At 43.1% G+C, this 27203-nt stretch overlaps 2 protein-coding genes across 3 annotated transcripts; both read right to left on the minus strand.

Moving 5' to 3' along the window:
- Positions 1-4430: 4430 nt before the first annotated feature.
- ripk4 (receptor-interacting serine-threonine kinase 4) lies at positions 4431-12000 on the minus strand. Its single transcript, XM_029520020.1, has 8 exons — positions 11703-12000; positions 9320-9611; positions 8531-8679; positions 8235-8284; positions 7446-7604; positions 6971-7086; positions 6269-6509; positions 4431-6136 (listed from the first exon to the last, which is right to left on the minus strand). The coding sequence occupies exons 1-8, from the start codon at positions 11882-11884 to the stop codon at positions 4887-4889; spliced, it is 2439 nt and encodes an 812-aa protein (XP_029375880.1). The 5' UTR covers positions 11885-12000; the 3' UTR covers positions 4431-4886.
- Positions 12001-15403: 3403 nt separating this feature from the next.
- On the minus strand, positions 15404-26500 carry prdm15 (PR domain containing 15). Of its 2 annotated transcripts, none has more exons than XM_029519996.1 (24): positions 26023-26500; positions 25812-25851; positions 25629-25722; positions 25192-25345; positions 24922-25074; positions 24720-24828; positions 24557-24637; positions 24174-24374; positions 23368-23571; positions 23180-23274; positions 23014-23101; positions 22743-22910; positions 22181-22275; positions 21960-22091; positions 21152-21292; positions 20712-20875; positions 20324-20403; positions 19913-20032; positions 19240-19371; positions 19067-19150; positions 18086-18261; positions 17902-17982; positions 17338-17559; positions 15404-16610 (listed from the first exon to the last, which is right to left on the minus strand). In XM_029519996.1, the coding sequence occupies exons 2-24, from the start codon at positions 25840-25842 to the stop codon at positions 16074-16076; spliced, it is 3342 nt and encodes a 1113-aa protein (XP_029375856.1). In that variant the 5' UTR covers positions 25843-25851; positions 26023-26500; the 3' UTR covers positions 15404-16073. The 2 variants fall into 2 exon arrangements, with proteins under 2 accessions (XP_029375856.1, XP_029375855.1); XM_029519995.1 differs by having other exon boundaries at positions 26440-26488.
- Between the last annotated feature and the right edge of the window lie 703 nt (positions 26501-27203).

Consider the following 27203-nt stretch of genomic DNA (forward strand, 5'->3'; position numbering starts at 1 on the left):
GTCACAAATAAATCATTGTCCTGTTGAAGCAAATTGAAAAACCAATTCTAACACATGGCTGTAAGCCCTACTTTGACTCAAATAAACACACGTTAAATAACAGAAGAGTGATTCTACTGACCAACCTTCATTTGTAATCATGAACAGGACAACTTATTACAAAGGAGGATTCAAGGATGCCAAGACTGATGTCATCTAGAAGCAACAAATCCTGACATGTCACCAAGCTGCTGCATGAACAAACAGGAAGAACACATGTTGATACAGTAGCAGTTCACACGTTAATGTGAAGTGATGTACATGTAGACACAGCTGATTCACTGCCTATGTTCTCTGGCTTTACATTTCTAGGCAGCTAGTTTTTCTTGATTAGGCAAATGATTTAGGTCAATAAGTAAAAAGGCAAAACTTAAAAAATATGTCATTATTGTGGGGAAGTCTACATAACTTCATTAATGTATAATATATGAAATGTTTTATACCAGTTAATGAACTTCAACTTGCTGCATCTCCTGTCTATTAATAAGTTACTTTCCATTACATATGAATGGTGTATTCATCCAGTTAACCATAAATTTTCATCCTTGAATGCACCCACATAGACATTCTCACCCTGAGGTAACATCCACATGTTGTAACTTGCCTGGCATTGTAAGAAACATCATCTCAGATCCTGTCCAGCAAGTTCTGTTGGGTTAAAATAAGGTAAGACGAGAGAGAGAGAGAGAGAGAAAACAGAACGGAGAAAAACAGTGCGCTGTCACCAGATGAACTTTATTTTCCCAGAAAGCAAACACGGGAAGGAGAACAGATTTTATTATATTTCACTGTAGTTTTGTAGTTGTTTTTTTGTTTTTTTGTTTTTTTCAGATAATTTGCAAATAATTGATATGAGGGAAGTAGGCTGAGGTTGAACACAAAAATGGTTTGTATTTCCTTTGCAAAGAATTCATCCATAAATCTATTTATTTACTCTACATCTTGAGTGCCTTATATTTCAATAAACGTCGGTTCATCGGGGTTGTGTTGTCAGTGTGATGAAGCAGTGAGGTATGACTCAGCCAAACTGTTAAGTCCCTATCATAGTCAGACAATAGAAAAGCCAGACACTTGTCTGACAAGGAAAAATACGTTTTACAGTCTTTGAGATGTTCATTGTGTGAGGCCATTTTTGACAAGTAAATATATCTGTATTATAGAACATCTGACTGTAGGCTTCTACGAACAAATGTAATCTTGTATCATAATCATTACCACTGTGGGGGTCAGAAGGAGATCCTCATTTGAGTTTAATGTACGAAACACATGATTTGTAAATGTCAGATGAGCTGAGTCATTTAGAAAGAATTAAAACCAACAGAATGTGCACAATAATAATAGTTCATCATATTATTCATTCATAAGCAGACATTAAACCACTCCCTGTCCATCAGGATATGACCTTATCGGACGTCAGTGTGGTCAACCACCAGGTAACTCCAGGGATTACGTTTACTTTAGTTAGCTGAAATTAAAATCATGTTGCCATAAATTTCCCAACCACTGTCGACACAGTCTGTGTACAGGCCAGAGGGATCCATTTCTGCAGAAACTTGCAGTTTATATCGCATCCTGTCATAGAAAAAAAGAAACAACCAAAAATGTCACATTTGTGGTTTGAGATAACATCTTTTGGGCTGATCCTCAATGGAATCTGGGCCCCGGGCTGGTTTGGTTCACCCACGGCTCTGTGACTCATGAGATGGTGGGCGCTGCGTCCAGCCACCATTCATCAGTGCGTGCTCTACCATGTTTTATTTTAGCGGGATTTTTATCAGCGATACAAATGTTCAAGTCATAAGAAGCACTGTTAAAAACTTAAAAAGAAAATGCCTTAGAGGAGACTTCTGTACCTGTCACCACTTAAAAACAGTAGCATATGCAATAAGAATAACTTGAGTTATTCCTATTTATAAAGTTAGACATAGACATGAATGTCTAATGTCAAATTTAGTGCCCCGATAGGAAATACAAGATAATTTCAAAAATGGAAAACTGAATAAATTCTTGACAAACTGTAATGGACTGTGAACAATTACATAGTTTTTGAATTGGTTGAAATGAAAATTGAAATGAGAAAGTCTCAACACACTTCCCACAGTCCAACGATATACACTTCATGTTAATGGGTCTAGAGGCTAAGCCAACACTGTAAGCCACTGAGGTATGTCTTGACAGGAAACCTATTTGACGCGCCTGCTTTTCCTGATGCCAGCTACCTAATAACTAACTTCCACTTCATTGTCCTTTGTGATACACTGTGATCCATTTATTTGTGTTGACATTATCAAACATACATCTTAAATAACACCAGCATGGTGCTGCTTTGCATTCCATAACATGAGGTCAAAGCTGCCCCATATCTCCAGTGACTCTCACGCTCCAGAATTCCCTCCCTCGTGAACAAGACCCTGAGATACTTGAACCCCCTTCACTTGGGGCAGGTTACCCACCTGAAGCTTTGATGGTACCCTGTCTTCCCCTCCTGAGGTGATGGACAGTCTGCCAGAAATGCCTTGGGGCCATCTGAAAGTCCTTCTCTCTTCTCTGGGAACGTCTAGGGGTTTACCGGCTTACCAAATCCGTTCAGGGGTTTCCCCTTCCACCTGACCCAACTCACCACCAGATGGTGATCAGTTGACAGCTCTGCTCCTCTCTTTACCTGCGTGTCCAAAACGTGTGTTGTCAGGTCAGATTATACGATTACAAAATTGATCATTGACCTCTGGCCTGGGGTGGTATTGCACCACGTACACTTATGAGCATTCTTGTGATTGAGCATGGCCCTATGCAGGGTAATCTCCAACACAGTGGTGCTCAGCTGGGGATTTGTGAGTATCCCCTTACCCAATGGTGCCTCATGCCCTTGTCAACTCTGGAGAAAAATAACATCCAGCCCATATCCAGGATGATGAGCCGTGCATGGAGGTAAGCCCCCTCCACATCCAACTGGTAGTGCTCCACCTCACACACAATCTCCAGCTCCTTCCCCACCAGAGAGGTGACATTCCACGTCTCCAGAGCGAGCCTCTGTCATCCAGGTCTGAGTTGCTGAGGCTCCTAACTATCACCACCACCTGTATGGCACATAAGGTCAACATCTATTGCTATACTATATCGAAGAGAAAAGATTTAAAATATATCTTTTTTTTGTCAACTTTTACTACTGAAGATTGTGGGACAAGCGAGGTCAAATATTGTTGGACATGAAATTGATTTTATTTCATATAAAGGGTACAGATTCACTGAAGAATCAGATACAGCTTTTTGGTTTGGAAAGATTAACTGTTAACTGCATTATGCGAATATTTACAGTAAAGTAAAATTTATTTTATTTTCTATAGAACAGCTTGTATTGTTGATAGTGGGTATTGTTGATTGATTACACACATTTCACCAGTTATTTTCTGGGTCTCTGTAAACTATAAAAACAAAATAATTACCGCCACCAGCTACCAGCACTCAGTCTCTCATGTTACAAAAAGTCGAGCCCTTGAGGCGTCAGGGATGACATGTTGGTTTCAGTGAGTGATGAAAAGTTAAAGTGGTCTGAAGAATTAGCCAACAGGCTGGAACTGCAGGTTAAACATCAGTGCCCCTCCCCATTCATCCATTATCCTGTAGTCTGAGATCCCCCTCAGGGGCAGTTCCCATGGTCTGTGCCAACCTGAGCATGCTCTGTGGGGTCTGGAGTAGAAACATTAATGAAATAAGAGTAAAGGTGAAGTCGCAGATGCAGACATGCTATGTCAATGTTACTGGTTTGATTCCCAGTCCTGGGACCTTTCTGTGCATAGTTTGTGGGTTTCCTCCCACCGTCCAAAGACATCATGTTTATGTTAACTGATGACTGTGCATTGTTTGTAGGTCTGAGTGTGAGTGTGAGTGGTTTTTGGTCTCTGTCTGTCTCTGTATGTTGACCCTGTGATGGATGGTGAGCTGGGGTTGGCTCCAGCACCCCTGTAACCCAGAAACAGATATACAATATACAAGATGAATGATGGCGGGAATACTGTCCCCCATGAGAAAAAGGACATAAAGAATTCATAGTTTCAGATGAGTGTGCAGTGAACAAGCCTCTGCCTGTGTTTTTGTGCCATGTGATAGAATGACCTGATCATTATCTTGTAAATCATGGACATAATGAAAAGATTTCATGTCACCTTTATGACAGCTTTCAAAATGGTTTAAATTGAGGATTTCATTACTACTATTGTGTATTATTATGCCTATTTTGGATTTAAAACAGCATTTCATTACACTGATCATGATGTAAAGCCTGATTTATATTTTGTGTTTTGTATTGACTCTTTTACATATGGTTTGACAAAAAGCATATAAGCATTTATTTAGAAAATATAGACGTGAAAAAGTAATAACGTCCAACAAAATAAAAGGTTTTAAATGTTTTAATGGCTGATGAAGCACTGATATGTAACAGGTATACAACACTGAAGGTCAAAGGTTTTAAGAATGTGATGGCGGTGACGATCTGCAGCATTCGCCGGCTGAGGCTTGTGACCAGTTTGTGTGCAATTCAACACAACTCATAGGGAAACCAGCTCCAGGAAAAATGCTGACACATTATATTTCATCACAATTCTGATACGCAAAATGTGGTAATAACACTTACTACATAAAAAATGACCTTGTTATATAAAAAAGTAAACAATAGTCTAATTCAAACACGGTATTTATACTTTCTATTTACAGTGTACATATTTACATTAAAGCACTTCTGATGTACAGTTCTGAAAGAGCTTTTGAGTCCACAGTCTCTGATTAGATTGCATTAAAATTCCCTTTCTGCACAGAACAGTACAGTTTTGGCAGGGTCTGTGCTCTTGTTAGCAGGGTGCAGAGGCACACTGTGAACGTGTGGATTGTGGGCAGTCTTTGTCATTGTGCTCTGTTAATTTTAGGATGACAACCTTCCTTTGGAGCTGCTTAGGCTCTGGGGTAGCAGGCTGGTCAGCTACTGGCTGCTCTGAGTTTGCACTGACTAAGTCCTGGCAGTCCTGGGGTACAAGCATAGTAATGATATTTGAGTATCCACCCTTCACTGCCAGGTGTAACGGGCTGAGCCCTTGCTCATCTGACAGAGTGGCACCATCAGGACAGTGAAGGAGCAGCGCTTTTAGGACTTCACAGTGTCCACTCTCTGCTGCCAGGTGGAAGGCGGTGCTTTGGGCCTGGTTGGATCTGTAGGGGTCTGCCCCCTCCTCTATTAACATTTTGACAGTGGCCAGGTGACCCCGCTGTGAGGCCAAGTGGAGCGGGGTTAGTCCATGGACGTTCTGGGAGTGGATATCTGCCTTGTGTTTTATCAAGAGTCGAGAGGTGCTGGTGTGACCTGTCTCTGCTGCCACATGTAGCGGTGTGTTTAAGCCAGCAGAGGTTGTGTGGACATCTGCTCCTAATTCAATCAGGATTCGTGCCACTCGGTACTGACCCCTTTGGGATGCCAGATGCAGTGGTGTGCGGCCGTCTGTTGTCTGCCCATCCACGTCAGCAACAGCCTGCTTGATCAGCAACTTGACGATACCCAAATGCCCTTGCCAGGCAGCCAAGTGGAGTGCAGTCCAGTTGTCCTTCCCTTTGAGCTGAACATTAGCACCACGGCTCAGCAACACACGGATGACATTCTCCTGACCATGCTGGCAAGCAACATGAGCTGGTGTGCGTCCCTGGCCGTCGGTCTCGTTAATGGCTGCCCCCCGGTCCAGCAGCAGTCGTGTAATAGCCTCATCCCCATTCTGGGCTGCCCAATGCAAAGCTGTGTACTGGTCCTCATCTTTAGCATTGATGTTTGTGCTGCGCCGGTTGAGCAGCAGTTCTGCCAGGAGTTTCAGATGCTTCTCCGTGGCCAGGTGGAGGGGTGTAGAGCCACGGGCATTGGCAAGGTTGGGATTGGCATTATTCATGAGCAGGAACTTGACAGCCTCTTCATTGTTCAAGGTGATGGCGTGATGGAGTAGACTGCCACCTCCGTCGAGGAGCAGGTCGACATCCTGGGGTTGGAGAATCTTCATTAGCTTGGCAGTGTCTTTGGTCCTAATGGCCTCACACAGCTTCCGCTTCTGGACTTCAGCTGAATCTAAACCATAGGAATGACAAGAACAGATGAATACAAAAATCATAAGGGATAATGCAAAAAGCTGCAAGTAAAGTCATCATTTTCTGGGATTTATATTTCTATGAACAATAGTTTGAGATAATCAACTCTTACCACACGTGCTTTCTTTCTCAAAAGACAGTGTGATAGAGTCCTGGGAGGAGAAGGCTGAATCTGCTGAGGAGATGCCAGACAGTCGCTTGCATGTGTTCTCTTTACTGTGGCAGCCATTTTCCTTCACTCGATCAAAACTCCTGGAGATGCCAGAATCCACCTGGCTCAGCAGCTCTGATAGGCTATAATCTTTTTCCGGCAACATGGCGGACTTTGGACGCACAGGCTTGTTGTCTTTGACCTGCACAGCAGAAGGGGAGATAAGCATATTTGAACAAGCCGTTCTTTTACATTCCATTCCATTTACTCTCAGGTATGTAGCTGCTGTTCAAGGGGCATTTAGAGTGGAACAATGGACACTGTATGTTTACATCTCTGGTGATTTGTTACCTAAATGGAAGTTCAAGCACTTTGACTTCTCTCATTATGGACAGATATGACTGAGGAACTGCTGTCACTTCTCATGAACAAGATATTTTTTTCTAGTCACATACGCAGTTGTGGATTTAACAGAAATTACAAGGTTGAACAACACTCTGGTTGAACAATCCAAGCAGTCGACATTCCTCTGCTGTGATGTAATTGTTGTTCACCATCAAACATTTACTCAACATTTGTCCTATGAAGTCATAATCATGTCTAGAGATAACTTTCATTGTCTAGGTGTGCACTTACTGAAATTAGTTATGTGTCATATTGTACCTGGTCATTTGTAAGTGTGTTGGGGGTTGTGGGCTCTGCCTCGGATGCAGATAGGGTTGGGGTCCTGGGTTCATCCTGAGGTTTGGAGCAGAGCTCCTCAGCTTCAGATGTGATTTCTGTAAGGAGAACAGATGTGGGTGAGGTTTCAGTAATAGAGGTATGGGATTAGGGAAAACTGAAGGGAGGAGAACCGAGCACCAAAGGTAGGAGACTAGAACCTTAATCCATTAAAACATCCGGCTACATTTCGATTCTTCTCAGTGTGTTATTCTTACAGCAGGCAGTGAAAGCACAAGGGCCACATGTGTTTCATAGTGATTTAGTTTTTGAATTTTTTTTTATTTAAGGAACTTTTATTCCACTTTAAACTTTTTTTTCCCCTCCAGAATTCAACTAAACCTACTAACCACAGTTCCCCTCAATAACATAATTATTATGGGTTCCTTCGCTCCCTTATTAGACCAGAGAAACTTACCCTGGAAACTGGGTCTGGCCTCAGGGTTTGTGGCCCAGCAGTGCTGCATGAGGCTCAGGAAACCCGTGCAGGCTAAGGGTCGACAGCGCGGAATTGCAGCCAAGTCTGGACGGACCCCCTTCACCACCTTCACCATGATCTGCAGGATATTATTCTCTCCTAAGGAAAAATAACATCACAGAGAGCCATGCTTTAGTTTCTTCCACTAACCAGGTTTTCTGCATTTTTCTAAGTGAATCTGACATGAAGCCTGAGGATTTGAAAATGACATAGATCCACATCTCCTGACCTCACATGGTGCAGTATATGACAACATGATCTGAGGTACTGCTAGGAGCCAGTACCTACACAGATAGTCAGTTTTGCATGGTTTTAGCACAGTCTTCCTGTGTCAGATAAGGAAATGTGCATGCTGTTGTTTCCCATGGGAGCAAAGGGGGAAAAGCTCCTGGTCTGACATCTTTCTATCTAACTATGAGATCTGCTGAGTCTATGATTCAGAACAGAGTACAAACAGCACAAAAGTACTTCTCCTCTTATTGTGTCTGTAGTGTCTTCACATTTGGAGGAGGCAAACGGGATAGGGCAGTAAACAAACAATTTCAAACATTTTAATTGTGTCTGGATTAATGCAGGGTGTGCAGTGTCAGTGCCACCTTGGAAGCACTCATGTAGATACCGGTCTTAAAAAGAAGCCAACTGTCTTCCTACACATACAGTACTCTTCCTGCACACAAACACCCAGACTTCTCAAAAAAGAGAACAAAGTCTCTCTTGAACTGGTCTCACCTTGGTAGGGTTTCTTCTGTGTAAGAATTCCCCAGATGACGATAGAGAAGCTGGAATAGTGTGAAAATAAATTTGAACATAGTCAGCAAAATGTCAAAGATAAAAAAAGGCATCTAATTTTTAAATCATAAGTGGATTGCCACGGCACCACACGTCAAATTCATCTTATGCATTTTATGAATTGCAGTAAATACAATGAGTCAGAGCTTAACTGAGCTGAACTGAGGACTAATCCATCCCAAAGTAAAACTACACTCACACAACAAGTTTGTGCAAAAAACGCTCAAAGATCCAACCTGTACACATCGTGCTTGGTGTCCGACACTCTGTCTTTCTCAATGATGCTTTCAGGTGGCAGGTAGGCGATAGTGCCGCAGAAGCCATCTCTACTGATGTCATCTGCCCGTGACAGGCCATTCCACCGGGCCAAGCCAAAATCAGATATCTGAGACGGGAAAAGATCAGATAAAACCTTCAAACAGAGCAAACACGCTGCTTTTCTCATGGAGCACCCTGACTTTAATGACTAACTCTGCCTGTTGAATGTAAGGTGATGATAAGGGCAACAAAGCCATGTCCCAGCCTGTTTGAGAGGAGAGGCCCATCACGCTTGTGTTGACGAGCATACACCCACACACACACAGACACAGCTGAATAAATCTTGTAGGGACAGGCCTGGGTGAGGTGTTTACATCTAGGTATTAAACCAAGGAAAGGCAGTTCCCACCCATTCCCCTCAGTGCTGTTGAGCTTTTCAGAGGTTGGACAGTGGCTGGAAAACACCTGTCTGCCCAAAGCGTGAGCAGGGCTGTCATTTTAAAATAAATAAAGAAACAGTAAAGGACCTCATAGCTTTTAGAAAACTTTGAAGGAAATGCAAGTGTCACTTTACATTAAATTATTGCACCTAAAATATGATTCCAAAGATGACTGATGACTTTTAGTTCTTTGAAAAGCCTAAACAAAATTATTAGCTGAAAATGTGACCATCATATTTTCCCCTTAATATTAAACGTTTACCTAAAACAACAGGAGCTAACATTTCCTTGTAAGGCTGTAATGGTGGCAAATAATGATCTCCCTACCTTGACGTGATAGTGAGCATCCAGCAGGATGTTGGCTGGCTTCAGGTCCAGGTGGAGCAGGGGTGGGTTCATGCAATGGAGGAAGTTCATTCCCACTGCAGTCTCGTGGATGATGCGGAAGCGGAGCTCCCAGGGCAGTGGCTCGGTGGCCAGCAGCGTCTCCAGGGAGCCTGTCTCCATGTACTCCATCACGAGACCCTGGGGGTCCTCGCAGATCCCATACACAGGGAGGATGTATCTGAACTTGGCCGCCTCCATTTTCTTGGCCTCCTCTAGCAGCTCTGAACGCTCCCTGTGTTAAAAAAAAAAACATTCATTGCATTACTTTTATATAGAACAGTTTGTTTATAATGTGTGTACAGGTGCAGCTCAGATGTTATTTAGATCATTTTCCATAAAACAACAAACCTGTCCTGCTATAAAACATTTACCTTATGATTCAGAGGTCATGGCTCTGCTCAGTGGACTATGATATTTAGGATAACTTTTGTCCTGAGCCAAATTCCAGAGGATGACATATCACTCACCTCTCTGAGCTCCCAGCTATGCAGACTGCTTACAAGATTTGAGGATATAAAAGTGTAACTGCTACAGATGTCTATAATTCATTGACAAACAGCAGTCTGTCGATCACAGTCTGCCACCGCTCCAGTGTCCCTGTCAAGGCCTTAAAGATATTCAAGTGCAGCATGAAATGCATGCTGGGAGAACAGTAGGCTCAAAAAAGCTCCTTCTCTCAACCTTTGCACAGCTCCTTTATCGGTCCACGGGCAAAGCAGACATACCTCAAACACAACCAAAGAGGTCATTCATGACCTCAGAGCACTTATCTCCAGCAAAAGCTACTTCAAAAAAAAAAAAAAAAAATGCCAGCTCCTAATGAGGTTTGCAGGAGGTCAGAATTAATCACTAATGACTGCAAAGAAATGTGCATCAAAGCCAGAAATAAGTGTGTCCAGCTTTCATACCACCAGTAAAATATAATCTTATACACTGAGGAGACGTTTTAGACTTGCAGGGATCAGTTAAGTTAAGGAGATTGATTATGATTATGATTATGATTATTAAGTGTCCATAAGGCCTCAAATCTGCTAGGCAAGATCAATGGAGGCTAATATGAGAAAGTGGGTGAGCACTTGTTTGCTAAATCCATCAGTATAGTCTGAAGTGCTCCTCTGCAGCTTTTCTGAACCAAACAATGTCCCTGGTTTTACAGAGGCCTGGTAGGACCGGTTTTACTGCTTCCTTTATTGTCTGAGCAGTAGCCTGCTACCCACGCAGACAAAGGTGGCTTTGAGTGCCTGTTGCTGGATTTTGTGTGTAGGTCAGTCCAGAGTGCAGTCAAATGACTGTTTATGTACTTTGCAGATGTTTGCCGGTGATAACATCTTCGGTTCAGGTTCAGCGGATGCTTTCAGTTGCACCGCAAGTTTGGGGGAGGATGTCAGACCTTTTTTTTTTTTTATTTTAGCAATGCCGAAATCAACTTCCTGTTTGTTAGTTATCTGTTTGATATCAGCCTCTAATATCTATTTCAGAGAATTAATCTCACATACCACTTAGGAAGGAAAGGTGGAACACACATAATGAATTTGCTGCATTAAGGAATTTAGGCTCTTGTTGGGTACAAGTTCTAATTTTTCTGTGCCTCAGTGTGTGTTTATAGACACTAGTTGACAGATGAGTTGCCACAATAATGAAGGCGGTGACCTTCTGAGAAGGCGTATGGAAAAGTTGGCACCATTAACACGCACAGTAGGACAGCTGAATCACACACTCAAAGACCACACATTCCCTCAGAAACTCACACATCCCCATTTCCACAAAATAAACAAGTTATTAAATAAAACACACACCACAGAGAGCAAAGACAAGGTTCATGATCATTCACAAATGTTAGTGTTAGTTGGATAATATGTAAAGACCACTTAAGTGAAACAGACATCCAGATCAGCCCCTCCCTGAGGCCACTGCATGATATTGTTCATGTTGACTGTGACGATCAGCAGGGAGCCTTTCATATCAGCTATTTCCCTCAGCAATGCCCTAGGGTTGTGTAAGTAAAAAAGTGCTCCCTGCAACACAAATGAACAGACTATAAATCTAAACCTGGCCTGTTGTCTGCCACTGAGCCTCTTTTACAGCTTTGTGTTTGTGTGCGTGCATCCGGACTCGCAGTCGGTGAGTCACACATTCCCTGGTGCTCACCTTTAATGACTGCTGAGTGACATTTCATCAGCTCAGTGATAGTCTAAGCTGTGTCCTGTGTGCTCATCTAGTGATGAGATTGAGAGACAGGAAGAATTTACACACAAGTCTATGAACTGTGTCAGCTCAAAATCCGCACAAAGATAACCCATGTGGCTCAACAGCCATAACTTACTTTTCATCCATATGAAGGCAGGGAGGGCACTTGATAGCCAGACATGTTTTCCACTGTACGTGCCGGACTTTGTATACTTGTCCAAATCCACCTGAGCCAATTTTCTCCCAGCTGCCAAACTCAGAGGAATCAAAGGTCCTTAACAGCCCCATATTCCAGTTTGGAGAACCCGGGCCATCCATATCCACACTGAGAAACCCACCACCTGGGTGTAATTCTCTTTTCTTCGTCTCCAAAGCACAGTCTGAGGAAATGAACACACACACCAACCTGCCTGCTTGTGAGCTCCTGCTTGTTTTTCCCCTTGTCTAGCTCTGCGTGGCCCCTCCCTCTCTTCAGGTGAAAAGAGGGGGCAGGCCTGCTGCTATGACATCACTTCCTGGTTTTGCAACAGCAATAGAAATGTTTAATCCAGGAAGAGGCAAGAGCAGCATCACGCTGCCTCGGTATGCTCTCACACAAATGTTTTCCAGATGGCCTCAAGTTCCAGGCTTTCTCACATTTCTGGCATGGCAAGAAGAGACTAATCTGTGTTATGAGCCAGAGTCCATGTGCCCAGGAATGTGTCACTTCATGAACACACCTTTGTCCCACTGTAGACCATTATCCTGCAAAGCCCCCTGAGGTAAGAAGAGGGAATATGTTTTAACAATAGCTGGGTTATGTGATATTGACAGGATGGTTTGGAAATTGATCGACTCACCTTTTCAGCACAAATCCATTCTACAGAGGATTTAATGTCCCCTCACAGGTGAGGGGTTGTCAACTGTGTTTTAGATGAATCTTTCTGGTTGGAATAATCACTTAGTTTATGATAACAATTAATCGTTGTAGTTGAAACTTTTATATGAGTAAAATCCCTCACCTCATCAGGGTGTATTTGGTCCAAATAACTTTGTTTTCAGCTAAATCTGTGTTTTATCTCAGTAGTTCCTGAAATGTAAACGTCAGTCATGGTGAGGCTTTTCATTAGGAATAATTTTTCATTCCACCTGTTAGGGTGTGTGCTGAGAAATAAAAGCAGAACATTTTACAGGTTGTGATGTATTCTTTAGTAAAATAACTTCCTCCACAATGTCTCTGCCAAGATAAGATCTTACAGTTTAATTAGGTTTTTGCCATGTTACAGTATAGAAACAACAGGGCATGTGTGCGCTCGAAAAATAAACCAACACATTGCGGGTATTGGGGCTGTTTGTTTCTGGCTAACCCTAACCCTGATATATATGAGATCAGATCAACTAGGTGATTCCTGAGCCACACAGCTGGAGGCATTTGACAACCTCCAAAGATGACAGATGGGTTTGGACAGCACTATTTTACTTACATCTTCAATATAACTGTCATAAAGTTCCTAATGTACTTTTTATTGATTGCAAGGTTGTGTAATGGGCCTTTAATATTTCCTTACGGTGTGTATTCAGCCTTTGTTTGAAGTTTTCCACTCAGTCTAATAGCTTATGAGTACATATTTACTTCCTTGTGAGGAGCACCCAACAACCCCACCTCTATATTTACTTCACTTTAACGGCACAACTCATGAGCTAACCCTGCTCCACCCTGCTCTACAGATTTAATTAGGAAACTGGAAGAACAAGGTATGAAGTTGAAGTATAAATATCTCATTTGGGACTCTGTTGAAGCAATAAGAACTTTCTGGCATACTTCATGACAGTCTTCTGTCTCCTGTCACCGCAGCAGGGATCAGTGCTTGTCCCCGGAGGCTGCAGTTTGTTGCTCAGAGCGCGGCATGAACCAGACAGCATTTCATAGGTGAAAGTTGACAGCAGAGAGGATGGGGCACTTTGAAAGTGAGAGCCCACCCCACTCCTTGTCATATGAGGTGTAAATTAATTCTCTCGGGTGGCGTCACACCTATGGACCATTAAAATCAAAGAAGAGCTCATATTGGTGTGTTAATGAAATCAGCTCTTTTCATCTGCTGATTAAAAACAAGGATTTGAATCAGGACCATCCACTTTCCTCCACTGTGTGACAAGAGGTTCTTTTTGTTTGAAATTCAAATGAGCTTGAAAGTCTTTGCATCAGGTAAGCATACAGTATTAGGGAAGCACTTAGTACACTTAATATTATAAATCATCTTCTAAACTGTCCTTACATCTGTCATGAGATAGTAGAGATAGTAACAATGACATGAGACTTATATTTTGTATTTTTTGTTCATGTCATCACTCAATCTGGTTCCTCAGGTTCTGTGTTTGGAGGAGCGTTTGTGTGTGTGTTAGTTACTTTTTCTTCAAACATCACGCAACAGCTGATGTTCAGTAAAAGCACATTCATCAAAGACTGTCAAAATTAGGCAACTGATTTCATGTAGTGCTGATTCTGTCTGAAGATACAGTGCTTTGATCCTAAATATTGAAAATCTTTAGTTTTTTAGTATTTGTCATAATTTTTTGACCTTAGTTTGAAAACCGTTCCAATAGTTACATGGATTGAGGATATTTTAAAAGTTAATGATGAAAACTTTAAAAGCCTTAAAAGCTATTAATTTTTTAGTTCCTGTGAGTTGTGTGAGATACGAGCAGACATTGTCGCCATCTACTGGCAGCTTTGTATTAAAGCACTCATTCTGTGAGAAGACTTGGGGGCTCAAACATCAAAGACGTACATGAAGCTGAGCCCTATCAATGCTGTGGACATTGGTGCTGTCAACCTTAACAGAGGTGAGTCTGAACTATGCCCAATCTTAAACGAGAGCGAGAGAGAGAGAGCATGAGAGTACGAAAGGCGTAACTGTGCTGTGGTGTGCTAATGCATTTGGGAATAAATAAAAGCTATTCTGATCATGATGCTTTTTATGTAAGGTTCTTGTGGTAAAAATGTTTGATCAGCAGGGTACTGCAGACTCTACACACAAAAAAGCGAAACCATGTGATCATGGTATTTGGAGTTCCTCCCACAGGTTTTCATTTTTGGCTCGTCAGACCAGAGAAGTATTTTCCCCTCATTTGCACTTTGAGAAGTACACAGCAGGCTGCCTCATGTCCTTTATCATGATGGCGTCTGCCTGGTCACACTGCCATGACAACCAGCTGCTGAGATGGTCTGGCAGGTTCACAATCTCAGCAGATAACTGCTGAAGGTCTATGTCTGACTGACTGAATGAACACATCATGCTGTTCCTCAGTCAACCCTTGTTGATATCTCAGTGACTTCAAACTTCGCTCATCTGACTAAAATTACTGAGGCCACTGTTTCTGAATACCCAGAGCTCTGACAATGGTTTTATACCTGTGTCTACTTTTTTATATCCATGTCTCACCACACTATTCTATCCTGGGATCTACAGAGATAGGCCTTGTTTTGTCCCAACATGCAGTGAGCACAATGGCCCCCTCATTCATACAAGTGGGAGGTTTTCTACACTTAACTGTCCAATCAGCTTAGTTTTCCAGGTAGACTCCAGTCGAGCTGTGGACATGTCTCAAGCTTACTTAAAACAAAGAAGAGACACTTCGCCACAACTGCAGTAAATGGTTGGACTTCATATTCAATGAGTTTGTAAAGCATTGATTTGTGATCAATGCAACTGTAACTACTTCCATGCTGCTTTCATTTGTCTTATCACTCTACTATTAGAAATTTCAATCACACTGTGACAGGAGGTAATAGAATATGCCATTATATCTTTATCTTGTGGTGTTCAGGGTTTGAACTGCTGCTGGTGGAGATGTGAGGAAGGACAAATCACACAAATGGCCAAACAACCACACTCACACAATGTGGAAGAGATGCATCCTCATGTAGTTATCACTGGTGACACCTGATTTTATATGAAGACAAATAAAATAAGAATCATTTTAAACAGCTCTTTTGTTTAAAAATAACAGTACAAAAAGTCTTCCAGTATTTTCTCCAGACAACAGTTACAGTTTACAGCATTTAAAAATAACATTTCACAAGGAAACCATTTCTAGGAATATGCAAAGTGTTTTCATTTCATTTGTGGACTGTGGTGTATTTTTTCAGCTCATTACATTTTCATATTTCATTTTTCAAGCAGCAGCTTCATCTTGAAAACATGCATGTTTTTACAAGGCTGGTAAGGCATTTGAATGTTTGTTGTGTTGCTTTGGTTTGAAATGTAAATCTTCCAGAAAGGAGTGATTTTGGCAGAATGTACCATCCCTTTTCAAATGAAATATTAGCAACAGCCACTGTGTTTTCTCTGTATGTAACCCCCCCCCAGTAAAAAAAAAAAACTGTTTTATTTCATTCACTCTGTGGGGCTGGAGAGGCATCTGGGTGACTGTGATCAAAGCTTGTAGAGTTGAGTCATAAAATCTACTCCATAATGTGACAATGTTGGTGTGTTAATGTGAGATGACCAGCACCTCTTGTCTCTGCTCAGTAGCTGAACATCTGCTGAGCGGAGCTGCTCTGCTGTTGTGCGGCAGGCGGCTGACTCTGGCTTGGTCGACCTGGCTCTGGGCCCTGACTCTGGGCCTCCTGACTCTCCCCCTGAGTACCTTCCACCACAGGAGTGACCTGGCTGCCCTCGGCTGCCGGTACAGGCCTCCAGGCCAGGGTTGGTGTCTCAAGCTGGTGGCCCATGGGATTGACCAGAGTGGTGAGGTTGATGAAGTGTGCGACTGACTGAGGTGCTGTGCCTCCCCCAGGACCCACCGTCTCTGGGACAAGCTCAGCAGGGCGGTTGTGGAGCATAGCGGAGCCGCTGACCGTGTCAAACGTGACAGTGAGGATGGAGTTGTCGAGTGTGAGGGGCCGGTCACTGGCTGTCAGGTGACCAACAGCTACAGGCTGCAGGCTGGTGAACTGGGCGGGGGCATGGCTAGTGATGGGTGTTACTGTGATGTTGGTCAGCCCCACCGAGCTATTTGGGGAGGGGGCAGATGGAGCGCTGGGGTCAGCAAGGACGACAACCTGAAACAGCAGCACGAGGTCAGTTAGAGAGATAAAACATTCTTCATTTTATCTTTTGATTAGTTATGAGTGGGTACCTTTCTAATTTACTCATTGTGTATTGAATATTTGTTTCATATCAAATCAGTCACATTGGAACTTTAGATGAGCTCAATTATAATTTTTCTCTTTGTTAAAAATGAAACAACATTTTTAGCACTTATGTCTTAACATGGACTGTAACGCATTTATTCATTCAATTAAAGATTTTATCAAAATGTTATGAATTAATTTACATACAGATCATTTTAAGGAATTAAACCTACATTTCATTCACATTCCCTTCATGCAGTGTTTATTGGCTGGATTTTAGAGTCATACTTGCTTTGTAATATACCAATGTCATTATCTGTCAGTTTATTGGAGTCACAGCTTGTATTTCATTATTTTTCCATTAACAGATATTTTATTCTACTGATATGAAAAGAATGTCCAACAGTTAGTGACGAATTTCTCCTGATTAGTTCAACACCTATAAACACAGAGGCATAACTGAGATGGCACAATTTCATTACAACTCATATCATCATATTCTATCAGCAACTTGAAGTTGGCTTCTGAATGGGAATTTGGCTCTTCAGCAAGAAAAACCCAGTTTTAATTTTTTCTGGTCTTTCAGAAAAGAAATACATTGGACATCTTATTGTAAAATTAAAGCAGCATCCTCTGAGTAAATCTTCCTGGGTACCTGTTGAATACTCTGCACAGCAGAGCTCGTCTCAGTTTCATCACCGACGATGACAGCGTTAAACTCTGCCATGGGTTCATGCCTCGGCTCATTGAAATCGACGTATTCATCTGACTCTGAGAGCTCTGGCTCAACTGGAACCTTCTGCTTCTTCTTGGGGTGTCGGAACGGTCGGCTGGGCCTCTCTTGAGACCCGCCATCTTTTTCCAAGGTCAGAGTTGGCTGAGGAAGGATGTCAGACAATTCAGCACTGCATATATTTGGGGTCATTGTACAAATGAGATTACGTTCAATCTTTTTATCCTTCTACAACCCCAGAGAGGAGGACAAAAGGTGCTAATTGAATTGATAAATAGGAAGTGTGGGTCATAATTTGAATGAACAGGAACTTGAGAGGATCAACATCATATTAGCATTTGAACTGTTAAGATTCAAGCTGTTTGGAACATCAAACACAAAGTGGGTGTTTTATAAAGTCTGCATTATAATGTGTACCATGTCATTCTTTGTTGTGTGACAAAACTTGTGGTGGATAATTAAAGAAACCCAGAAGATGAATCAAACCTGCACAATACTGATAGATGAATCATTGATTGTCGTAGGCTCCTGAAGATCATCAAAGTCGCCGATTCTCACAGATACCACCTAGAGAGGGAGAATGATGACAGCTGGATCGTTTTAGGCGACAGTTTGGATAGCAAAGAGCCTGGATGGTAAGACTCAGGGTTCATGTCCCGACAGCACTCACCTCAGGGTGTTTCCGTCGCAGGTGTCTGTTCATGGATGCACGGGTGGACACCTTAGTCCCACACAGGTGACAAGACTGGGCCTCCACCTTCTCGTGGGTAAGGTGGACATGCTTCTGCAGCATGTACTCTGTCAGGTACTTCTTATCACAGGTCACACATGTCCATGTTTTACCCACTGCAACAAAAAACAAGGTAAATTAATTCACAACAAACTGCACACAAATTTTGGGTTCAAACTTCTGTTCCTCTTCTATGGGGGTTCCATATGGAGCCACAAAAGTGACTGAATACTGTTAAAGTCCAACATATACCATTTTCAGTCATCCCGTTTAAAACAGGATGAATCATACCTCAGAGCTGTGTGATGAATATGAAGCGAGACACGATTAGCTTAGCCAAGTATACAGCCTGGAAACAAAACGGCTAAAATGTAGCCTATCCTCAGCGTTAACGTGTACAATTCTTTGGCTACTTGAACGGAAGAGATGTGTTTATAAGTGAACTTTAAAGTTGCTTTCAAATGAGCCTGCCTTTGTGCTGTGTTAATCAGCTGCCTAACGTCATGTTCACAGCACAGATAAGACCAATCTGGACCAACTGCTGTCCAATGGGAACAGAGAAAACCTTTTTAAAAATACCCCTGGGAAAAATTCGGTTCTATTTTTGACTGGCCATATGACTTTTTACTGCTTTGTGGGCTTCATCCTTCCCTGTTATTTACCTCCATGTTCCCACCCATCCACTCCTCCAGCCTTCAGCTTTTAGAGTAGTATAGTGCACATCTCCTTTAATTTCCTAGTTGAGGATTGATGTGTTTATGTGCTGTTGGCTGCAGTAATCAGCCTGCAGATTCACTTTATGTTCCACATTTCTGGCTCAGAACATACTGGGGGAAAAAAGCCAAATTACAGGCTACCATGTTCAGGTTGATACAGTGCAAACCAGCCAGTGTTTAACATGGCCCGACATCAGCAACTTGCCTGTGTGGATGAGTTTATGTGTCTCAAGGGTCGTCCTCTCGCTGAACGTCTTTCCACAAAGTTCACACATGAAGTCCTTCACACCTGCAGGCACAAGAACAAGTAAACAGTAACATGACATAATTTGTTTGAAGATGTACACACACTAAAAAGCACATCATATTTCCACTGACCTGTGTGTCTCTTGTAGTGTTTCAGCATGTTGACTTTCTGGGCAAATTTGCGGTTGCACGCCTTACACTCATACTCCTTGATGCCCTTGTGAAGCTTCATGTGGTGCCTCAGAGCATGTTTGGTCTTCATGCCTGTTCGGGGGAATATTTGACATGTTGATTCTTAAACAATGTAAAAGAGCAGCCATGAGGGAAGCCAAATCAAAGCAAAAACATACAAGATGAGCAATGACTTTAAATCTTTCCACTCTGGCACCGATTACTATTAACCGAATGTTATTACTATTCAATTTAGGAAATCCAGTTTTTGATTTGTTTTATACAGCTAATTAGCAAATCAATGGGACCATAATCATTTATCAGTCAGGCTATGTAGATCTGAGTGTCATTGGCATAGTTATGGCAGAGAAGACCATTATTTTGCAATATTTACCATGTACAAATTGAATAGAAGAGGCCCTGAAATTGAGCTATGGATGCATGGTCATTCAAAAAAGTGTCTGTCTTGTAAATAGGATGAAACCATTGTGGGACTTTGTTGGAAAGGCATACCTATTTTTCTAGTTAGTCAACTAGTCTCTTGTGGTTGATGGTGTTAAACATGGAGCTGAGGTATAGTAGACCTAGAACAGCAGTCTGTGTTAGAGTGAACAGAGGCGTGCGTGAATCTGACCTTTCCCGCACTCTGCGCACAGGAAGTCCCGGATGTCATCGTGAACCCTGAGGTGCTCCTTCAGCATGTCTTTCCTTGCAAACGATTTGCCACACTTGTCACAGCTATGGCTCTTTACCCCTGAACAAGAGTACAGACACACAGACAAACACACGTGTTTATTGACAATGAAATGAAAACTAGAATTTCTACTCCCTGTTGGATGCTTGAATGCTCAAGATTAGCTTTACATTACATCCCTATTTATCCAGAGTTATAGAAAAGTATTTGTGTGACCTTTGTCATAACTGCTGTAAATTTGCTAAAACGTGTTTTGTAAGGTCCCTTCTGGGATCACCAGAATCTATTGACTTGGTGCTTACATAGCACAGATTATGGATCATGAGATAGAGATCTCAGACAGCAGCTCACCAGTGTGGATGATCTTGTGTCTTTCCAGGTTACCAATACTGTTGAAGATTCGGCCACAGATTTCACATGGATGGATGTACCTTTAGGACAGATGAGCAGATTAGAAAGAAGAAACGAAGACTACAGAAAGTTAACATCATATTTCAGTTTCAATTTGTCTCAACTATTTTTTTCCGAAATCCAACTTAAAACTCTCATCCATCCTGATCAGGACCATCATTGCACTTCACGAACACATTCCTGATATTTAGTTGCAGCTGCTTTGAAATGAATTGCTATCTTTGTTACTCCATCTTGTGATCCATGGTTATTTAAAAAAAAAGGACATGGATTTACAAGTCCTGAACAGAGCTCTGCTGGAACCTGTGTCTTCAGTCTGCAGACTTACTTCTGCACTGCAGGGTCGGGCAGCTGCTCTCTGTGGATGACCAGGTGAGCGTTGTATGTGGCCTTCAGTGCGAAGCGTCGGTTACAGATCCCGCAGCCATAGCCTCTCTCCTTGTGCTGCTCCATGATGTGATTCAGGTACTCTTTCCCCTTCGCAAATGACAGCTGAAACACAGAAATATGAGCTTTATGTATTTGTGTGTGAATGTAAGGGACAAAAGCAGATAAATGTGTCTTGATCCAGGTTATACTTCTCTAGCTGCTTTGCTCTGATTCCATCATATCTGTGGCCACAGTTTAGAATCTTCAACATGTTTGTGATCTTGACCTGCACACCTGGCACCAGATGAGTGATTGTGTTTCTCAACTCTCAGCATAATATTACAGGTTAGTAAGTGGGTCAGATAAGGACGATAACATCGGTTTCTCAACAAAGCTTACTTGGCATTTCTTGCAGTTGTATTTGTGGTGCTCGGGATCATCTTCTTCTTCATCATCATCCGTTTCATCACTGTTGCCTGCTGAGATGCCGATTTTCTTTATGAAGCCTTCCCTCTCCTGCTCATCCATTAAGGCTATGTCCTGACAAAATGATTAAATTCAATGACAGCAATGATCCAAAGGGAGAGACTGTACACCAGACTTTGTCAAACATGTATGATGATTTTAAGTTTTGATACTGTTGCTATTGTTAATAAATCAGTGTATTTCTTGCTGAAACAAGAAATATTTTGAATTATTCTGGATCTAATTTGTCATGGGTGTGTGGAGTTGATGCTGTACCCTGTTCTGCAGAAAGGGAAACTTGATGGTGAAATGTAATATGTAATACCTCTTTGTAACAGCTGCTGTAGAAGAATATAACTGAACAGAGGAAAGTTTGCTGAAAAATGAATTGAAAACATCCAAGAATAATAAAATAAGTATACAGCATCTAATTGTGAGAGTGAGTCTGTTGTCTATGGATCTTCAGGCTACTTCTGCACTGATCTGTAGGGTTTTTCTCTTGGAACATGCAGAAAGCTGCCAGCTCGTGGGTTAATGCCGCAAAAGCACTGATAGGTGCTAATGCTTAGGGGCGGCTGATGAGACAGGATGGGTGTCAGGAGGATACATGGACAATAACAAGCTGAATATATCAGCCCTGAGTAACTAAAAGTTCAAAATAACCTGCCCTGTCACAGACTTTCTTGCTATTTTAACCGAGTCAGCAGCTGAGCTCAGCCTCTTCCATCCCTTACAGTCTCACCTTGAAGTGGACGTGAATGTGGTCTCGAAGGACGTCCACACGGAAGAATTTGCGGCCGCAGATCTCGCAGGTGTACTTCTTATCACCGTGAGTCAGCAGGTGCTTGTTCATGTTACTCCTGCAGGAGAACACCTGTGTACACGGGTTAAAGTTAGAATGTCAGCAATGTGCAGTTAGCTGACCTGCTGCCGTTAACCTTTGCTGATGTGCAGAGTGCTGACCTTGCCACAGATGGGACATGGTGACGGCTCCTTCCTGTACTTGGTCCCTTCTTCTCCATTGGCTTCCAGCTCCTCTCGCTTCATGTGCTTTTGTCCTGTACAGATGTATTATGGGTGTAGTTAATAGAATAATATGAGGACATGCAGCTGAAGGTGTAGTTTGATGCATGCTGGAGCTGTGCAGCTTCACCCATAGAAACATAATTTCCTGTGATGAACAAAAGTAAATGAACTTGAGGTTTTATATCCAGTACCACGTTTTCAAGAGGAAGTTAACCTTATTCACGTTTCTCCTAAATAAATGCAATAAATTCTGTTGGCAGCACAGCTTCAGTTGTGTGTAAGTGAGAAAAACCCACACCACCTGCCTCTGACTGCAGTGCAACACACCTGCCTAAGAAAAACAAAAACAAAATGATTTCCTGGAGAAGTGTCTGCGATTGTTCAACCTTTGTTATCATGCTTTTCTGTGATTTGCCCAGATGTCTCGCAGCAGTCTGATCTAGACTGGCCTAATACATACATAAACATAAACAATGCTCTCTGCTGTAGTCTAACTCACCCACACCGTGTCTACGGTGGTGCTCCTGCATCACGTCTTTACGATAGAACATCTTGTTGCAGATCTCACATGAGTAGAGCTTCTCACCGTGCTTCTTCTTGTGCTTGGAGAGGTTGCTGTTGGTGGAGAAGAAGCGTGAACAGATATCACACTGGAACGTCTTGTCATCTGCAGGGGGAGAGAGGGAGAAAATGATACTGAAAAGATACAAAAAAAAAAACAAAAAAAAAAAAAACACACACACAAAAAAAACCAAACAGCTTTACACTACCTGTCCGGCAGTTGTGGAACTTTAAGGCATTTTCCAGGCGGAAAGATTTTTCACATGTGTTGCATTTGTATTTGTAATCCTGGTCAGGCTGTCGAGACATGCAAAAGATGACATCAACCAGCAGATTCAGTAAGAAGCTCTGAGGTGACAGGCTCGTATCACCCACCATATTCTTGCTGTGCTTGTAAGAGATGTGCTGCTTCAGACTCTCCTTGCGGCTGAACAACTTGTCACATTCATCACATTTAAACAGTTTATCACCTGTGAGGAGTCACATGAAGGACAGTTAAATTCCAAACATCCAGTTTAGAGCGATTAACAGACAGTTTTCAAAGCTACCATAAGCCGTCATACCATGCGATCGGATGTGTCTGTTGAGGTTGCTGCTGTTCTGGAAGACCTTGTTGCAGAGGTAGCAGCGGTAAACCCTCTTGTGCTCTCTGGCTTTGTGTCTCTTCAGGACCGCCCCACTCTCCGGGGCAGTCTCTGCTGCTGCTGCTGCTGCTGCTGCTGGCTCTGAGGCCACTGGCTTTGAGGTCTCCATCTGGTTCTTCACATCTGCACACATCACAACCCCAGAGTCAAAAACCCTGTTCAGGCCTGATATTAACATCCCTTTCAGTGATCCCATCACAAGTGAACAGTTTGAACTACAGGTGTGAACATACCCACGATGCTTTGAGGACACATTTGGGATCTGATCCCACAGAACACATTCAGAGGTGGTGTGGACCGTTAGGCCACAACACAGCTTCATAATGAAGTGAAAATATTTTACTATTTCACACAGTGATTACTCAAATCCTCTGCATTGCTCTAGCTCTCTTGCTCTGTGATTGCCTAAGTGAGATGGAATCACAAGTGGTCTCTGGAGACACAATAAACCCAAAATGAACTGACGCAATAAGAACTAACAACCTGCGATTGGATCACTGAGAACTCATGTTCATACCTGCTGTAAACTAAAGCTGCAGTTACTGCAATATCCCAAAGAAAAAAAAGAGGAGCTGAAATGCAGCAGGAAAATACAACACAGCATTGGGGTGCTACCAGCCTATAGATCTTATTCTCCAGAAATGAAGGAACATGTATGTTGCACCAAAATGCTTATGGCACTAAAAAATGTACAATGCTGTGACATGGTTTTGATTTATTTTCACCTTTGTTTTTGCTCACGGCTCCAGGCCTGCGTCCTTTTGCTCTTCTCCCTCTGCCCTGTCCTCTCCTGGGCCCTGGCTGAGCTGCAGGGGGGCTGGACGCTTCTTCCTCAGCACCGACCGGGCTGTCCTCTTGGGGCAGGAGCTGGTCGACTGAAATCACACTGGCTGTCTTCCCTTCATCAAGATGGGAAGGCATGCTGCCTGTTATCGGAATGGAATTCATAGTGAGCAAACATGACACAGCATCTCCTCAGTTTAGAGATGGAGTCTGGTGTCTTGATGCCTCTTGTTGGACTCAATGTGGAGGAACTGCTGAAAACCACAATCTAATACAAATGCAAACTTAAAAACAGACTTGCAGTGACTTGAATGATGAATCCTACCCATGTTGTTTTCTTCAGCTACTGAGGGTGTGCAGGCTCCGGTTTTCTCAGACATCTCAGCTTTACCAGGTGACATCACATCTGACAGGAAGTAAAAAACTATTAATATACAGTCCAAATTGGCAACACGGTGATCTACAAACAATGCTGTGGTGTCGTCTACCCAGCGGAGGTGCTGGTGGTTGATGTGATGGCTTCAGCATTGGCTTTTCCATCTTCTTGGCGTAGAAGGCTCCGTACCAGACCCTCAGCTCTGTGCCTGGGAGCACATCCTGGGGAACACAGAGCACAGACAAATGTAAGAACCACATCTATCCCCTGTTAGAGTCACCGGCGTGGTCAGGGCGTAAAACTGGTGCAGGTACCTGAGAGGTGTTAAAGTACACATCATTGTCCTGCTGGTATGCCGTCAGATTCTGGTGCTTGTGGTCAGTCGCAGGTCGCACCAGCATCATCCAGTTGCAGTCTTCTTCGCTGCTGGAGTCAAAACACACCACCAACCCATCCCTCTGGAAGATCTTCCCATGAGAGGGAGGGTTGGGTGGATTAACAAGGAAGAAGGTACACACAACGACATAGACAATCAAATGAGAGCAACAAACTTGTTTATAAATAGACTTGGTCAAGAGTCTCACCTTCAGAGGAAATGTGCCTTCCTTCTCCAAGTGAGGGACCCTCTTAGCCTCAAATGGCCCAAACCGCGTCCTCTTTACCAAACGTCGCAGAACAAACACACCTTCCTCCCCATTGGCCACCTCTCTGATCTCCAGGCTGTTTGGTAGAGATGACCTGATCCAGGGACAGATTAGTTGTTGTTTAGTGGCAACAACACAAGATCGTGTGATAACACCCTCTTGGAAGTTTTCACAACCATTCAAATAATCACAAACAAAATGGGATATAGCCTGTCAAGAATATTATTAAGATGATGCTTATAAACACTGGCCTCTGTTAAGAGGTGAGAGGTCAAACCTGCTATATATAACTAGAAAGACTTGTTTGAGGAGCTATAAGCAGGACCAGTGAGGTCCCAGTCTGCTGCACCTTACAGGCCCCACGAGGTTCCACTCACCGAGCTCGGCTGAGGACAAATGAGTCCTGGACCGTCACCAGTGGCCCCAGCTCAGGACACTCAGAGTCATGGTACTGGCCACAGTCCTCACACCCTGGGATGGACACACACACACACCTGTCAGCACTGCCTGGCCTTACACACACGCGCAGACAGCAGAGTGGCAGCTGGACTCATACTCACAGATGAACTCATCTGGCGCCTCTTCAGCCATTATTCTATCCTACAAAGAGAGGAAGGTTTACTATCACATCGGCGAGAGCAGACAGGGATCAGATCTGGGGGCTGAATAGCGGTCATCAGCACCCTGTTCTAAGAAAATCTGCAGTGATATAATAAGGACTGTTTTTGAGTGTTAAGATGCAGACAACAGAACTTCCGAGGCTGTACACACATATAAAGTGGGACACTTGAATGCATCAGCCCTCCAGCCTCAGCAGAGCGGTGTGTCACAACAACATGAGCTGCTTCTGTGTTTAAGCGGGACAGTTGGTGCACGCATGTTAACGTCTGCAGTCCGAGTAGGAGACGGGATCCGGGATTTGAATCGTTCCCAAAGTCTTGCCGGGTTTTAACTCCGATCTGCGCGGCTCCCCTTCAGCAAACAGTAACAAAGAACAGTTGGCATGGCGGATGGACCGGAGACGCAAACCCTCAGACCGGAGTCGATGCACTTCCAGGCCGAGCAGCCGGCGGGGGAGGCGGCGCAGGGCGGCCCGGAGCTGTCAGGGAGGAGCGGCTGCACCTTCGCCACTGGACTGTGCCGGCGGTTAGCGGGAAAGCGACATGTATTTAGAGGAACACACGTTACCTTTTCTACAGGAGACCCTTCATTTATCGAGTCCTGACTCCGGGTTCCAATCCGCTCCAGAAACGGCGCAGGACCGGAAGCGAGCAGAGCGCATTCTGGGAACTGTAGGCAGTTCAGGAGCTTCATTCATGAAACATTTATCTGCTTATTAGAGGTTTATATAATTAGTTAATTACTCAAAGTGATACGGAATGTACTCCCACGTTTTAATGTTGTGTTATAAAAAATGAAGTTTTAGTTTGATGTTTTTTGTTTTTTCCGCACAGGACATATGACAACACGTACAGTTTAACACGGAACACAGATGAGGCAGCTGAGTCAGCTTTTACTTAAAAGGGTTAAAATTGTCACGGAAAAGCACTCCTCTGATGGATAAGTAGTACCACTGATGCCGTGCTTTCAAATTGTTCTTATAGTAAAGGTACAAAAGTATAAAATGTTCTTGTATTGCATCACATAATCAACAAAGCCAATGTACAAGACACATTTTCGTTTCTTGTGGTGAAGCTAATCGTGATCATAAAACCAATTAGACCTGTCCAACCCTCATTAAGTGAAACTTTTCAGAAGAGCAGGACACCCTGTGCGCTCAGTGTTACCTACACCAGCCACCCCAGTCAATGCTCCTTCAGACTGACTTCTGGGTCTGCTCCATGTACTTGACCTCAGCCACTCGGCCCCACTCCTTTCCATGAATGTGGTCTGGCCTCACCGTCCTTCCAAACAGACTCAGCCCAGACTGTTTAGGTCTGTGTTTCCCTGAT

The sequence above is a fragment of the Echeneis naucrates genome, chromosome 14 (assembly GCF_900963305.1).
Source record: "Echeneis naucrates chromosome 14, fEcheNa1.1, whole genome shotgun sequence".
Classification (NCBI taxonomy): domain Eukaryota; kingdom Metazoa; phylum Chordata; class Actinopteri; order Carangiformes; family Echeneidae; genus Echeneis; species Echeneis naucrates.